At 45.8% G+C, this 17,222-nt stretch overlaps 1 protein-coding gene across 5 annotated transcripts in view; it reads right to left on the bottom strand.

The window, feature by feature from the left end:
- Positions 1-361: 361 nt before the first annotated feature.
- Positions 362-17,222, bottom strand: part of NACC1 (nucleus accumbens associated 1) — a 31,423-nt gene continuing 14,562 nt past the window's right edge. For 2 of the 5 annotated variants that reach the window (XM_079966518.1, XM_079966514.1), the window contains exons 2-6: positions 7,980-8,949; positions 4,939-5,112; positions 3,302-3,431; positions 2,952-3,049; positions 362-2,542 (exon numbers count right to left, since the gene is read on the bottom strand). In XM_079966518.1, the coding sequence (XP_079822644.1) occupies positions 2,283-2,542; positions 2,952-3,049; positions 3,302-3,431; positions 4,939-5,112; positions 7,980-8,919 (1,602 nt within the window). In that variant the 5' untranslated portion in view covers positions 8,920-8,949 and the 3' untranslated portion in view covers positions 362-2,282. The remainder of the gene's footprint in view (positions 2,543-2,951; positions 3,050-3,301; positions 3,432-4,938; positions 5,113-7,979; positions 8,950-17,222) is intronic. The other 3 variants (XM_079966515.1, XM_079966516.1, XM_079966517.1) reach the window with 3 other exon arrangements.

Genomic DNA, 17,222 nt, shown 5'->3' with positions numbered 1-17,222 from the left:
TACTACTCACTAGAACATTTATTAAAAATTATAAGAGAGTTATTTCACAAGAGGTAACTGGGCCTGCTTAGTCTCACTTCCTCCTCACAAAGAAACAGTGGCCTGAGCCCAGGCGACCACTGCTAGCCCTCCCTTTAGAGAAACGGGACTTTCCCCAGACCAGGCCTGCTTCAACTGACAGATGAGTCCACATGAGATAGCCAGCCCAGCTTAAAATAATAAGCCAGTTAGTCTCCAAGTTGTCACAGCATTTGCCATCTTTTTGCTACTAGGGACAACTGCTGCTCTGGAGTTTATTCTCTTGGAAATTCATGGGCAGGAGTTTCCACCCTCTTTAAAAAGCTGTAATTCCTTAAAAAAAAAAAAAAAGATTGCCACCCATTGCCTCATTTCACAGTTTGATTTACTCAAAGGAAGGCCAACCGTTTCCTGAGAGAATTGCAGACTTTGTTTTCTAGTAAGAATAACCAGGAGAGAGATTCTTGCAATGTAATTCAAAGTCATTATCTTAGACCATACAAACAGAAATGCAGAAAGAGGGAGAGGAGCTTTGCTGCAATCAGGGTATAACCTAAATGTGCTTGCTTCCCATCTAAATGTAGTTTCCATCTCAAAATATCCCTATGAACCCGAGGATGGGAGTTCTTCATTATGCACCAGGGGTGCAAACTTGAATAAAATGGGGGGGGGGCAGGTAAACCCTGCCCTGCATAATCGATGACATGACTTAGTGTACTCACACTATTTGGATTACAATGCCTATCAACTTGTGGGAGGGGGGGTGGCTACATCAAATATTTTATGGGGGGAGCGAAGGGACCTTGGCCCCTAGGAGCTGGCTCCTCTGCTATGCACCAAAGCATCACTAACGGAGCAGGGGAAAGAAAGAGGCAAAACTTCACACTATGATTCATTACCTGGTCTGGGAGGCAAGCTAAGGTCAAAGGCAGCCTTGCATACTGGGTAGCTTCTGGCACTTCTAGGAAAAAAAGAACGTGATGCTTTCTCCCTTGGCTTTCCTCTTCCTTCAAAACCTGATTCCCAAACCTTGTGACATTTGAGCCAATTTAGCTGAAGTGGCAGAAAAGGTTGGCATTTCAATCAGCAGTGCTGCAATTTGTTCCACAGACTGGCTGAAAAGTGAATAGTTTGCACATTGCACCCCGCGTTTAAACTAAACACCTCAGAGAGAACACTAGGCTTAGGAAACATTGGAGGTATCAGAGCTACATTAGACCTGCATGTATAATTTGGGTTTTTTGCGGGGGTGGGGGTGGGTTTGGGTGCGGGGGTGAGAACCTTCCTTGTTCCCTTCATGACTCTGTGCCACTCAAAATATGGAAGGGCTGCACTGCCAAGCAGATTTGCCGTATACGTTCTTAGTTCAGTAGGCTAGGCTGGTCAAAACCTCCAAGGCAGATAATGGATGGGGAAGGTACATAAGGTCTAGAAGACAGAAAAAGTAGGGAGAGGTATGTCTGAGAGGGAGGGAGGGAGGGAAGCGGAGAAAGAGAGAGAGAGAGAGAGAAAGAGTAAGGAAAAGGGAGTGTACTGAGAACGGCAGGGGTGGAATTGCCATGCTGTGCAAGACCTGAACATACCTAGGCAAGAGTGGAGGGAAGCCAAGATGAATAAGGATACCATGACCACAGCACTGGGGTCCAGTCCCGCCCCTGTTCTCATTTATCATGGCACTAGGATTTCCCCACTCTCTGGTATGAACCTGAGGAAAAGGCTTGACGATGATCAGTCTAAGTTAGAGAGAGCCCTGTCTGGAGAGAACCCGATCTGATGAAGAAAGAGGCAGCACTCTGGGATAAGACCTCCCTGGATCATGGCCTCCATTTGCAAATGGATTTGGTATTTTTTTTAAAAAAAAATCTACTAAAATATATATCTAAGAACAATTAATAGCACAACAAGGACAGAGGGAAGGGACGGGGGAGAAAATGCCAGCCAGAACTGCCAATGCAGCAGCAAGACCTCCCCTCTGAGCTCGTACTACCTGTGGCGCCTGAGGAAGCAAGGCCCATGTTTAATAATATATATATATATATATATATATATATATATATATATGTATATGTATATGTATATATATATATATTTTTAAAGGAGAAGGCACAATGCTCTTTCTCCTCTGCCGAAACAAAAACAAAAACCAACAACGGGCGGGGGAGGGGGAAAAGAAATGAAATAAAGGTGGAAAAATGATTCTACAAAAATCAAATTAGGAAATAAAAACCATCGACTGGGGGCGGGGGAAAGAGATGGGCATGTTTTTACTGGAGGCCCTCTGTGGAGGTGCCTGCGTCACCGTCATGGCTGCCCGTCTCGAAGCTGTGCTCCACCCCCATGATGTCTGGCTCCATCTTGCCAGTGTCATTGATGAAGGTGGTGTAAGTGTCGCCCTCGGCCATCAGTAGTTTCAGTTTGGGGATCCAGCTCTTGCGGACAACGCGCCGCGCGTTCGTGCACATATCAGCAGCAATTGCATTCATCTCGCTCTCCTTGAAGTTGGGGGCAAAGTTCTGGCAATAAACTGAGGAAGAGAAGAAGGGCGTGAGCCCGGATCAGGGTCGCTATAGCGGCAACTGGGAATCAATATCCTCACAGCTCTTTGCCTCTCGGAAACCCAATCACCAACGCCTGCCCAAGCCAGCAAAGACCCCCGAGATGCTGGTGGAAGCCTGCGATGACTCACAGCACAGTAAATCTTAAAACCACAGCCTTGAGTGAGACAAAGGACCCACTTCCAGCTCTGTATTTGCTTCTGCTGCTGGAATCGTTACGGATCTGGGTGCTCCAATAGGGTGGAATAGGATATTCTGCCTATTGACCATATGACACACAGCTAAAATTTCCCACCTCATGCCCTTCAAGAAAGCAGTAATAATATACTCCTAAGCTCCCTCCCCACCGCAGAAGGATCTATTAAGGCAGACACTCACACTTCACAGCATGCAGCACCCGGCTGTCGAGGGGTTTCCGGCTAGGGTCATTGGTGGAGGAGCGGATTCCAGTGCCACAACTGTTGGCAAGGGTGTTCCTGGCAAGCGGTGAGGAAGAGAAAGCATTTAAATCCTTTACCAGCAGCATGTTATTGTTCTCCACCCACCCACCTTTAACTGTCCACTCCTAGCCGTTCCAGCTCCTGCCTCGCCTCTTGCTCTGGCAGGACTCCTCAAGCCCAGAAGTCTTGCCTCAAAAGCAGAAAGAAATGGTGTGGCAAAAAAAGGGGCTGGAAACAGAGCAAAATAGAGCCTTTCCCCCTTTCCTACACACTGGGAGGCTCACTCACCGGTCAAAGAAAGATGCTAGTAGTCGTCTGAGAAGCACTTTGTGTCGTGTCCCAGCACTGACATGACAGTTCATCAGCTGTGCCCGGGTGATGTACACGTTGGTACCTAGGCAGGGAAAAGAGACAAGGCCTGTTGTGAAAACAACAAGCTTTCAACTTGGGTGCAGACCCATAAGCCACCTAATCACTTATGTGCAGTACCAGATGCTTTCTGGAAGCAACAAGAAACAATTATAATGGGATCCATCCAGCCATTCTCAGCTTCCAACTCCGTGTAGAACAGCCTTTCTCAACCTGTGGGTCCCCAGATGTTGAACTACAACTCCCATCACTCCTAGCTAGCAAGGCCAGAGCTCAGGGATGATGGGAGTTGTAATCCAACAACATCTGGGTACCCACAGGTTGAGAACTGCAGGTGTAGAACTATGGCAAGCACAAAGTTGGCTAACAGTCATTAACTCCTGGGTGAGTTTGGTTCCATCGTGTAAACACAGCTGCACAAGTGGCTTTTGAGAGCACACAACATCAGCAGGCTTCCAAAAGGAATCAGGTTGGCGACTGTGAGAACAGGATGCTGGACTGGATGGGCCATTGGCCTGATCCAGGCAGGGCCAATTCTAATGCTCTTGCTGACTTTATACGGACATTTTGGGGACGTGCTTGTGGCTAGTAACTTTGGTGAATTGGGGATGTTGGGAAGACAGATTCAAACCAATACCTGAGAAAGAGGAAGTTCACTTCTGTGTGAAAGGAAAGTTTGACTTGCTGGTCTCACTGAGGAGAGTGAGCAACTCACTCCCCTCAGTGCAGACAGAGCAAGTACATTGGCACGTGCAAAGGAAAGGCCTACAGCAGGAACCAAATCCCCCAAGATAGCTCTGAGCGGGATATAGCATGTGCTGGATATGACTTACTTAGCTTGGGTACCAGCCTGTAAGAGATGCAGCAGTGCGGGGCAGTGGAAAGCCAAAAGCTGGATTAGCTCATAAACAAGATTTACAAACTGATTTCCTGTTTTTCTGGCTTTCTTTCCAATAGTCTTTAGATCAAGAGTTTGAAGTCTTTCCCGCTAATTCGAAACAGTGCTCACGGAGTATGCTTTGTCTAAAGCAATGGGGCATGGCAAGGCCCCGCCAGCTCCTTTTAACTGATCAGAGAATGCCATGGAACAAAGGTACAAGGGGCTGGAAGCTGGGATGCCCTGGTAGGATCATCTCAAGTCCTAATCAGACTCTGAGGCCATGCGCATGCATAGGGCCCAGTCAATTTCTATGTAACATACACATGCATTACTTCAGGGTGCTATTCAGGCAGCCCCACCCTCTTGACTACTGCTTGCAACCTGCACCCACGAGAGCTGTGGTACCTGATTTACTAGTTGTTGTTTTTAATCTGAGAGAGGAAGCCCCCCTGAAGGATCTTCTAGTATTTTGTAGGCTAACAATCAGGATCACCTTGCTCTTGGGGATGGGAGAAACTGCCATTTCATTCTGCCAACAAGGCCCTAATCCACCAGACTGGGATTAATTTTAGGAAGCAAGCCAGACTTTTCCTCCTGACTGCAACTGGCTTGAAACCTACATTCTCACTCTCCGCCCCCCCCACTTGACTCCAACAGGTTGAGGCACCTATCTTACCTGTCACAAGTTCCAGCTTCTCAGCTGGGTCCCCCTCATCGTACAACTTGGGGTGGCACCGGTTCCCAATCTGGTTGATGAGCTCAGCGGGCAGCGAAGCCAGATCCTGCCGCACCCGTATCCGGTTGCGAGACTCGGAGGCCACCTGGTCTGGCAGCGCTTCCACTTTCTCTGCTGGGCGAAAAGGAGAAGGGAGGCGAGGAGGGAAAAGACGAAGAAAATGTGTGAAAAGCAAGCAAGGAATGAAGCTTAAAGCTGTGGAATCTCAACAAGTATATACCTGTGTGACATCCCACCACAAACATATATTCTGGAAGAAAATTCTTTTCCTCCTCTCACTATTTCCTCCTCTCACAAGAACAGAAAGCTGTTTGGAAGCTTATGTGTTTTTATCTTTTCAATAAAAGTGAAAGTGGGGAGAGCTCATTGCTGTTGTTGCCACAGGGATCTCCAGTCAGTGAAAAGGGTTAGATCCACACTATTCAATGGGATGCAGGGAGATGAAATGTTGACAGGTGGCAAAAGATCCATAATCCATAAGGCCTGGTTGATTTTATGTTTCTGTTTGCACTGCTCATCTCAAGCAGGAACCTGCCAGGAGCATAGTACATCATATTTATAGGACACTTTCCCGAAGTGCTTTCTAAAAATTCACAGCCATCTTTACAACAACCCCCCTTAGGCAGAATTGTTACAGCCTTATTAAATACTGTGAAGGAGGTCGGTGAGGCTGACAAGAGCAGCTTTCTTAAGGCTACATAGAAGGCTTATGTCTGAACTACAATGATACTACAGCTTACACTGCATTTTTACTAATGCTCCTCCTATTATTATTTGATTATATACCGTTTCTCAAAATGGTGTACAAACAACATAAATGATTTTAAACTAGCAAACACAACAAACACACAAATGGAGTAGATCAAAAGTAATGAGTCACCTATCAAATGAAGATTAGAACAGTCCTAAATTGCCTCTGAAAGGATGGCAGGGGGGCAGGCTAAAGGCACAGCCAACGGGAAGGCGTTCTAGAATACTAGAACTCAAACAGAGATTTCTTGTGGATGCTGAACATATAAGATGTAAACTTCAGCAGGGCCTCCTCAGCAGATGGGTCATATGTTCCCTGTGATAAGGACTGTGGCTGTTTAAGGCAATAAATTAGCAGCCAGTGACTGCTGGGATAGCTCAGTGGGTAGAGCACGAGACTCTTAATCTCAGGATCATGGGTTTGAGCCTCACATTGGGCAAAAGATTCCTGCATTGCAGGGGTTGGACTAGATGAACCTTGTGGTTCCTTCCAACTCTATGATTCTGTGATTCTATGAAATTCTTAGTATGTTATACAAATATTATACAAGAAGGCCAGCTGAGCAGCAGCAACAGCAGCATTCTGCCAAAACTTCTGAACAGTCTTCAAGAGTTGACCCATGTAGAATGCATTACAGTAGTCTAGCCCAGGAGTCACTAAGGCATATATGATAGTTCTAGGTCTATGAAGCTTACCCATAAGAGGATTAAAAATGATAATGGGAGGATAAGACTGTAAATGGCTACTAGTCATAATGGCTATGTGTTTAATATGAGAGACAGTATGCTGTGGACCATGAGCGGGACAGTGCTACTGCCCTTTTGCTGTACTTGTAGACTTCACCTAGGCATCTGGTTGGTTTGTGTGAGCACTGACTAGATGGGCTTTGGTCTCATCCATCAGAGCTCTTAAGTTCTTATTAAGTTCCTTGCTACATCTGCTCTTTTCAGTGCACATTTTTGCTGACTAAATCTCAAGAGTCTTGAGTATTTGGCCATGGGAAACTGGACTGGAAAGAGAGACTCAGAAGGCACAAAGACAGCCTTATCCCACACGGACATACAAGGCCATAGTGATGGCTGGAACCCAAGGTAAAAGTCACCCATGGAATTAACCCCTAGAAAACCCAGTCCACCTTTGCTTGCTCCCTCTTTAGAGTCCAGTTTCAAAGCCCTGGCCACTCTCTTCCCTGCAAGCCACACCTCCAAGTCCTGATTCTCAGGCTGTGAGAAATGGAGAATTAAATGACTCTTTAATACAGATACTCTGCCCCAGGGGCAGCTTTCAATATCTCAGGGAGTGCTTCACACAGTAGAGGCAGCTACATGCCATCTAAAATACTTAGCAATTTTCCACTACTACTTAACATATGGAAAGCAGCAACTTTTTAACACCACAAGAACACCCATGGAAACAAGATGGGGTGTCAAGACCAACTGCAGCCCCTTCCGCCGTGTATTGTGTGAAGGGGTGGGTGACAGTGCCCCCATCTCACATTTCACCAGGCAGAAGTGGACACATGATGAATACCATGTACATACTTCTGCTGTGAAACGTGAAGAGGCCCAGAATGAGCCAATCCAACTCCACAGATTCCCCTGGAGAGTGAAAATTCATTTGAGTGGGATGAGAGATGGGGGCCTGCTCAGTGGCTGCACCCAGCTTATCGAATGCCTTGTCCTGTGAAGTGTGGTTGGCACTTAGAATCACAGATTTGTAGAGTTTAAATGGACCCTACCAACCCCCTACAATGCAGGAATATGCAGTTGTCCCATAAAAGTATCGAAATGGCAATGGTATTATCAGCACCATGCTCTAACCAGCTGAGATATCAGACTGCCGCTTCCCCGTTGTTGAAGACTGCTTGAATTCAGCAGACTACTATTGAACGGCTTTTATATGTTTTGATTTCAACTGCTGGCCCAGTGTCTTCTGTCAATTTGTTTTATATTGCTGTTTTAATAGAACTGCAGATTTTAAGGTTTTGTGCGTCACTCTGAGTGGCGCTCTTGCACCAGAAGGGTGAGATCTAAATGTTTTAACACACAATTTAAAAACACTCATTTTCTCAGCCTCCAATAACTTTCCCCATAATGTATCTCTGCAATGATTTATTTATTTTTTTTAAAAAAACCCAAATCACAGGTGGGCAACTTGAACCAATTCCCTTCCTACAGGTATGAAGCTGAACAGGAATGTTGTCTGTCACCACTCTGACCTTGCCACTCACCCGTCTGGCCTACATTCATCATGCTGTACATCGTGTACATGTTGCAGATCTGCCGGTACTGCTCGTCAGAGCCCTCCTCGGGAGCATCCTCCTCCTCGTCTTCCTCATTGTGGTAGGAACTGGGGCTGTCACTAGTGTAGGCACTGGAGGTACCAGGGCTCGTCTGGTCTGATGTGCTGGGGCCACTGACCACGCCTGCCCCTCCACTGCCTCCCGTTAGCGCCCCCTGCTGTTGAGACTGCTGCTGCTGCTGCTGCTGCTGCTGCTGCTGCGCCTGTCGGTTACCCCCGCTCAGCTCCTGCTGCGAGGAGATCTTGGCCATTTTGCGGCTGCCGTTACTGCCGCCTCCACCTCCGCCTCCCCCTTCCTTCTGGCTGCTTTCCCAGAGCCGCTTAACCACAAATGTGCACTGGACAGAGTCCGACTCCTGCTGCTCTGTCTTTACGCGAGAGACCAGGGGCAGGGGGGTGTTGCCGGAGGGCCAGGTGGAGGTCTGGGCCACGGGGCTCTGTGGCTCAGAGGAAGGTGCCTCTTCGGTGTGCAAGCCTTGGGAATCGCAGCTGGGCGAGCTGACCTTCAAGAAGAACTCAGTCCCCTTCTCCATGATCTCCTGGATCTGCAGGAACCCAGCCGTGTACATTAGCAGGAACTGGTCGCCTACGTTCATGCTGAGGCGGCCGGTGTAGCAGAAGCTGAGGATCTGCTGGAAGGACTGGGGCTGCACAGCAGCAGGAAGCTCCACCACCGTGCTCTTGCTGTTGTTGAAAAGGTCCCGGAAGTAGCAGCTGCTGGCCGCCAGCACAGCCCGGTGTGCCTTGAAAGCATGCCCCTTCACCACCACCGAGACGTCACAGTACAGGCCCTGCAATCGCTGCTCGTTCAGGCACTCCAGGATGCTGTTACCAAAGTTGGGAATCTCCATCTGGAGAATCTGAGCCATCCTCTCCTTCTCTTCACTTGGGTAGGTGAGCTGCAAAGGGAAGAAGGAGCCAGAGGGGTTGTAGATGGGTCCAGCATGGAAAGGCACATGTGAGAAAAGAGGGAACATCGGGGAAAGGGAAGAGAAGGTTATCCATTTCCTTTTACTCCCTGGTAGGTCCCCCTTCATACTGTCTGGCAAAGGAAGGGTTACCTTGAAAAAGTGGCAGAGGGGAAAAAAATACGCTGGCCACCCAATCGACTATTTTATGTGCTGTTTCTAGAAATGGCAACATCATTCTGTTACAGATCTTTTCCAGCTTTCAGTAGTCAGAAGTATTGTGACACACCAAGCGCAAGACTGACTTAGCAATTTTGGCTAAACTAAGAATGCTATGAAGCTAGGCATAGAGAGGACACATTCCCCATCAGGAGGGAAGTTAAAACAGCCCACATATAAAACAAAGCGAGGCGCCAGTGGAACAAGAAGAGGGTTTGGAATTCTGCATAGTGGACGGGACGGGAACAGGAAATAAAATACAGTGGAACCTCGGTTTTCAAACGTAATCTGTTCTGGAAGACAGTTTTGACTTTCAAAATGTTTGAAAACCAAGGATCAATGGGCAGTCAGCAAAATCCATTAAAAAAATGGAAAAACCTGCAGCGGAAGCCATTCGACCTCTGAGGCGTGTTCAAAAACGGAAGCAATTACTTCTGGGTTTTCGGCGTTTGGGTTCTGAATCGTTCGGCTTCCGAGACGCTTGAAAACCAAGGTTCCACTGTAGGTGCTTTGAAGTCTGTGTTTATGGAATAATTTCATTATGGTTGCATTGATTAAGCATTATTTGTACACACCGCTGTGGGGGGGGGGAGTAAAATATCCACCTGAGTGGGGAGTGACTTAATGGAGAGTGGGCGAAGTCTTGAAGACAGGGAAGCCTACTTTCAATAGGAAAAGAATCCCTCCTTGCAGAAAACGTCTGGATACCCAAGCTTGTGACAGCCTCAGGCCAAAATGTGGATATAAACAAAGATACGTTATTGAATGTAGAAGTTTCTTTCTTGGCCAGGTAATGTGAGCAGAAGAGGAAGTACCTATGTCATTAAGGTCAGAGAGGTGCAAGCGCTTAGGACAGACATCTCAGCCAACACTCTTCCCAACCCCATCCTTTTAAAATAAATGCTGCATTAAGTCCACTGACTGACTAGTCCATTAAAAGAAAATGTTATGTTTCCTTAAAGCATGCATCCACCCTATTGTTATAGCAGACATGTGATGCAACTTCCACAGGTATTGGCCCGTCAACATTTTGCCTTGGAAAAGGCAAAGGAATTCAGTAACTTGAAAAACAGAATTGCACACTCTGCAACAAAGGAAGCCTTTCAGCAGAAGCTACTAGCTAGGCTATTTTGTAAGGCTAAGCTTCAAGTAGTTGTTCTTCATATATTCTGAATCATGGATTAGTAGTGATAGAAGGGAAGTCAGAAGTCCAGCCATTAAGTCCAGCCTCTTGTGGCAGGAGATTCTCCACATCTAACATGCATCTTAGATTAGCCTTGAACAGTAGCTTGGGGAACCTGCAGCCCACAAGTCTAATTATGTCTTGCCAGGGGTCCTAATAATAATAATATCTTTAATACGGTCAATGACCAGAAAGCAATTTATAAAAGAAATACAACATTATAGCAGTATTGTGCTACAAATAACAGTGGAAATATGGCCAATTCACAGAATTGGTGCTTATATTTATGACCAGGTTTCGTCTGTTAAGGTCTTAAGAATTAAATTCAAATGTCGCTACTGTTTATTATCGTTCCTTCGGTGTTTACAATTTAAACTCCGTTGCTGACATCATTGCTCGTCTTATTCTTGTTGCAATGTAACAATACTTTGCCACAGGCCTGTTGATTTCGGGCTCTTTATCAGCTAGGAGGTGTCTGATATAGGTGTCATCTGTACTACGGGGTATTTTCCTCAGAATCGGTTCGATCAGCTCCTTTCTTGAGTCTCGAGGGGGTCCTAATTTGGCCTTCGGGACAGATTTCCCCAAACTAAACCCACCTGCCCTGCACCTGATGTTGTATATGATGTCAGATGTGCAGCCTGTAAAGATGCGACTGAAAAGGAACAACTGGGAGCCTTAAAATTGAGCACCTGATTGTTACTTGGCAAGCGGAGCTTATATGAAGCACCTTTAAAATTCTCTCTAATACAGTATATCATAGAGGACAGTAAACCAGGAATAGAGGGCAAAGATGTGACGAATGAACAGCTCACAAATGTGATTATGGGCTATAACCCTAGTAGCTCACAAACTAAAAACTTGAAATAATAATGCTGGGATTAGAGGCTCAATGAGGGCAAAGCATCGGCGCTTGAGGGCCGAAATGTCTCTGTCCTCCAAGAATTTCTGATGAGAGCACTGCTGGTTTTGAAAGAACCTAAAGGTCATTTCATTCTGTTTCCAGAATCAAACCATCCTCTAAATCCAAACTGACCACAGAGACCAGACAGACTAAATTATACGCCCGTTGCAACTGATCTGAAATTGCATTATTGCTGGCTTTCAATACTGGCTCTTTTTTGCACAGTACTGCTTTTACTGTATTCTTTTATTTCTGTAAGTTGCTGTCAACTGTATCAGGAAAGGTGGTGCATATCCAATTAACAAAGTGGGGCTTACATTCCAATATTGGCAAATCAAGATGGCTCCAGCAACCTTCGCAAATGGGCACATATTTCAGTGTGGTTCTGTAGAATATCTACTACTCCATCCTTGGCCGGCCAGTATTCTTTTCACAACTGTGTGTTTGACTTACACAGGACTTTCCCCCTTTCAAAGTACTGTGCTATAAATGAACAACTGGCACACTCAAAACCATAAAGAAGCACAAAATTAGGGATGCAAGTGATTGGGCACCTCCTCGTGCAAGAGAGAAACATGAACAGATAGTATGTGAAGAATACCCAATGATATATATACTGTATGTCAGTGGGCATATATTGTATATTATTATAGCCACACATGGATGTTGAATGTGCTAGAAGGAATGATCAACACTGCTTCTACTTGTAGCAGCAACCTACTACCACAAGGGATCATTTGCATATAGTAAACCTTTTACAGTCCTGTGGTTATTAGCAATCAGGAAAGACATAATGTGCATAATGCCCTTATTGAATGATCCACCCCTTTCACACTAGCCTGATGCTGATAACATTCAGCAGTTAGCTGTCACAGGTATTATAGCACAACCATGTGAAACTTCAGAACTCGTTTCTCTGATGTTTATTCTCATATTATCAAGCACTGTCCAGATTATGGAAAAGTGACAAGGTTAAAACATAGCTTTTCATTAGCCAGGAAAGGTTTGTGTTTGTTTGTCTAAGCTGGTGAAACATTGTTTGTGTTGGAAGAGACATGCAGACACAAACTATAATGGGAAGTGGCAGCTTTTGCTATTCTGCCCCTTCCCCCCCCCCCCGGCCAGCCACATGGGGTAAACAAGCTGCAACCCAGCACTTCTGATCCACAAGCCCAGCGAGGCTTCTCTATTGTCAGCTCTAAGAAGGGACAGAACCCTGAGAGCGAGCGTATGGATCCGTCCCTCCCAGGGCACAGGGAGCTTTGAATCATGGGTATTGTCTGTTTAAGACAAACAGCATGTGTGCTGCAGATAAGAAACACTATGAATTTAAATGAAAGCTTTTGCTAAAAACAGACAAAACAGTCATGTGCTTTTTATTCCTTCACACTTGCCAACTGTGGGGGCAAGTTAATGCTGGGTGGAATGTTAAATACTAAAAATGAATGTACATTTTTACTGAGGAGAAGAGGTGCCCTAGTTAGTTTTAAAATGTGTCTGTCACAATGCGAACTGAGGGAACATATTACTTTATGAGGCTGCAGAGAGCGAGAGGGGGGGGGACGCAAGATGAGCTCTGGAGATACTGCACTGTGACTGCTGCTTTTAAAAATCCCCTTGCATGCTAAAGGCTGGGTGCAAAACAGTGCCTGGAATGGCATTTGGAGATGGGATGAGCAGCTCAGGAATTACATTTTACCTCCCATGCAGAGTCACACTGAGTGTCCCACATTACTAGCAGTTTGAAGAACTGCCTATTTTCGAAAAACTGAAAATTTTGCAGATCTGCGTGGCATGCAAATGAAAAATCCCTAGTATGAATTTTATTGAGCTATTCTCCTCAAACACCTACAATTCCCACAGTAGTTTAATCATAGAATCATAGAATCATAGAATCGGAAGAGACCACAAGGGCCATCGAGTCCAACCCCCTGCCAAGCAGGAAACACCATCAGAGCACTCCTGACATATGGTTGTCAAGCCTCTGCTTAAAGACCTCCAAAGAAGGAGACTCCACCACACTCCTTGGCAGCAAATTCCACTGTCGAACAGCTCTTACTGTCAGGAAGTTCTTCCTAATGTTTAGGTGGAATCTTCTTTCTTGTAGTTTGGAACCATTGCTCCGTGTCCGCTTCTCTGGAGCAGCAGAAAACAACCTTTCTCCCTCCTCTATGTGACATCCTTTTATATATTTGAACATGGCTATCATATCACCCCTTAACCTCCTCTTCTCCAGGCTAAACATGCCCAGCTCCCTTAGCCGTTCCTCATAAGGCATCATTTCCAGGTCTTTGACCATTTTGGTTGCCCTCCTCTGGACACGTTCCAGTTTGTCAGTGTCCTTCTTGAATTGTGGTGCCCAGAACTGGACACAGTACTCCAGGTGAGGTCTGACCAGAGCAGAATACAGTGGCACTATTACTTCCCTTGATCTAGATGCAGCCCAGAATTGCATTGGCTTTTTTAGCTGCTGTGTCACACTGTTGGCTCATGTCAAGTTTGTGGTCAACCAAGACTCCTAGATCCTTTTCACATGTACTGCTCTCAAGCCAGGTGTCACCCATCTTGTATTTGTGCCTCTCATTTTTTTTGCCCAAGTGCAATACTTTACATTTCTCCCTGTTAAAATTCATCTTGTTTGTTTTGCCCAGTTCTCTAATCTGTCAAGGTCATTTTGAAGTGTGATCCTGTCCTCTGGGGTGTTAGCCACCCCTCCCAGTTTGGTGTCATCTGCAAATTTGATCAGGATGCCCTTGAGTCCATCATCCAAGTCATTGATAAAGATGTTGAATAAGACCGGGCCCAAGACAGAACCCTGTGGCACCCCACTAGTCACTTTTCTCCAGGATGAAGAGGAACCATTGATGAGCACCCTTTGGGTTCGGTCAGTCAGCCAGTTACAAATCCACTGAGTGGTAGCATAGTCAAGACCGCATTTTACCAGCTTCTTTACAAGAATATCATGGGGCACCTTGTCAAATGCCTTGCTGAAATCAAGGTAGGCTACATCCACTGTGTTCCCTTCATCTACCAGGCTTGTAATTCTGTCAAAAAACGAGATCAGGTTCGTCTGACATGACTTATTTTTCAGAAATCCATGCTGACTATTGGTGATCACAGCATTCCTTTCTAGGTGCTCACAGACTGTTTGCTTAATGATCTGCTCCAGAATCTTCCCTGGTATTGATGTCAGACTGACTGGGCGGTAATTATTTGGGTCCTCTCTTTTCCCCTTTTTGAAAATAGGGACAACATTTGCCCTCCTCCAGTCTGCCGGGACTTCGCCTGTTCTCCAGGAATTTTCAAAGATGTCTGCCAGTGGTTCTGAGATCACATCTGCCAGTTCTTTTAATACTCTTGGATGCAGTTCATCTGGCCCTGGAGACTTGAATACATCTAAACTAGCCAAGTATTCTTGTACTATCTCCTTAGTTATTCTGGGCTGTGTTTCCTCTGCTGAATCATTTGCTCCAAATTCTTCAGGTCGGGTATTGTTTTCTTTATTGGAGAAGACTGAGGCAAAGAAGGCATTGAGGAGTTCAGCCCTTTCTGTGTCCCCTGTTTGCATTTCACCATCTTCTCCTCTGAGTGACCCCACGGTTTCTTTGTTCTTCCTTTTGCTACGGACATACCCATAAAAGCCTTTTTTGTTGCTTTTAACCTCTCTAGCAAGCCTGAGTTCATTCTGTGTTTTAGCTTTTCTGACTTTGTGTCTACACATGCTGGCTATTTGTTTGAATTCCTCTTTGGTGGTTTCCCCCCTTTTCCATTTTTTGTACACATCCTTTTTTAATCTTAACTCAGTTAAAAGTTCTTTAGATAGCCACCCTGGCTTCTTTAGGCACCTTCCATGTTTCCGTCTCATTGGTATTGTCTGAAGTTGTGCTTTTACTATCTCCCTCTTAACAAACTCCCAGCCATCATGAGCTCCCTTTCCTTTTAGTATTACTGTCCATGGGATCTCACCCAGCACTTCCCTAAGTTTTATGAAGTCGGCTTTCTTAAAGTCAAGAAATTGAGTCCTAGTATGCTTGGCTGCTCCTTTCCGCTGTATAGTAAACTTCAGAAGAGCATGATCACTCGCGCCTAATGATCCTTCCACTTCTACCCCACTAACCAGGTCATCAACATTGGTTAGGACCAGATCTAAAATGGCTGTTCCTCTTGTTGCTTCTCCCACTTTCTGGACAATGAAGCTGTCTGCAAGGCCAGTGAGGAATCTGTTTGACCTTATGCTCTTGGCTGAGTTTGACATCCAACAAATATCCGGGTAATTGAAGTCCCCCATTACTACTATCTCCCTTCCTTTTGCATGCTTGGCCATCTGTTCCAGGAAGGCATCATCTATGTCCTCCGTTTGGCTTGGGGATCTATAGTAAACTCCCACAATGAGGTCACTGTTATTCTTCTCTCCCTTAATTTTCACCCAAATGCTCTCACTTTGGCTTTGAGTTTCTAAATCTTGGATCTCTTCACAGGTATACACATCCCTGACATATAACGCCACTCCTCCTCCTTTCCTGTCTGGTCTGTTTCTCTGAAATAGATTGTATCCCACCATTATTACATTCCAATCGTGGGACTTATCCCACCAGGTTTCAGTGATGCCTATTATGTTATATTTAGTTTGCTGTACCAAGAGCTCAAGCTCATCTTGTTTATTTCCCATGCTTTGCGCATTAGTGTACAGACACTGAAGTCCATTAATCATTCCCCCGTGTCTCTTATTTAAGGATTTTTTCCTCCCACCACTAGGTCTGCGTGCTGTTTGCTCCATTTGGTCTATGACATTTGGATGATCATCTTCATCAATTGATAGACTCCTACCTTCAGGAGCACTGTCTCCCTCCCCCACATTAGTCAGTTTAAAGCCCTCCTGATGAGGTTTCTGAGATTTTTGGCAAAAACATTCCTCCCAACCATTGTGAGGTGCAGCCCATCGCTTGCCAGAAGTCCATCTTCAAGAAACTGCAGTCCGTGATCTAAGAATCCAAACCGTTCCTGTTTACACCATTTGCGAAGCCAGCTGTTCACTTCCACTATTTTTCCCTCTCTCCTGGGCCACGTCGTTCAACTGGGAGGACAGATGAGATGACAATTTGTGCATTTAATTGCTTCAATTTCCTGCCCAGAGCCTCGTAGTCTCTTTTGATCTTCTGGAGGCTATTGCTTGCAGTATCATTGGTTCCCACATGAACCAAGAGGAAGGGGTATTTGTCAGTGGGTTTTATGATTCCTTGCAATTGTTCAGTTACATCTTGGATCTTAGCCCCGGGGAGACAGCACACTTCCTGAGACATCTTGTCAGGCCCACAGATCACTGCTTCTGTTCCCCTCAGTAGGGAATCCCTATCACCACTACACGCTTCCTCTTAGGTTTGGTCGGGGTTCTTCCGTGAGCTGTCCGTTCCAAGGTCGCCTGCACATTCCCTGAGGACTGACTTTGCTGCTCGTCTTCATATACCTGATCGACTGTAATGAGGGAGAGATCCTCAAATGGAGTCTGCTCTTCGTCTTCCATGCTAGGGGAGAGGACCTCAAAGCGATTGTGTATTTCTAAACAATCAGAGCGAACCCTGGGCCTCCTACTTCTTTGAGTCACGTTTCTCCATATATCTGGCGCCTGTGTTGGTGAACTAGCCTCCTTCTCAGGGGAGATTCCTGTCTCCTCCTTGGTGGAGACGGTGTGCTCTGTTGCTTCCAAGAAGAGCTCCAGCTCTCTAATTCTTTGGAGCGTAGCTACACGTTCCTCCAGTTGCTGGACTTTGTCTTCTAAGAGGGCAATCAACATGCACTTGCTGCAGGTAAAGCTGCCTGCAACCTTTGGCAAGATGGCAAACATTGCGCAGGAACCGCAGGCGACTGCAGCTGTTCCCTCACCCTCCATCTTGAGAACATGTTGTTGGGGGTGGCTACAGCGGTCCTCCATCATAAGAAGCGTGAAGACAGGACAAATAA

This window comes from Podarcis cretensis (genome assembly GCF_951804945.1).
Source record: "Podarcis cretensis genome assembly, chromosome: 2".
Lineage (NCBI taxonomy): Eukaryota > Metazoa > Chordata > Lepidosauria > Squamata > Lacertidae > Podarcis > Podarcis cretensis.
The sequence above is the reverse complement of the archived record's forward strand: the minus strand, read 5'-3'. Positions and strand labels throughout refer to the sequence as shown.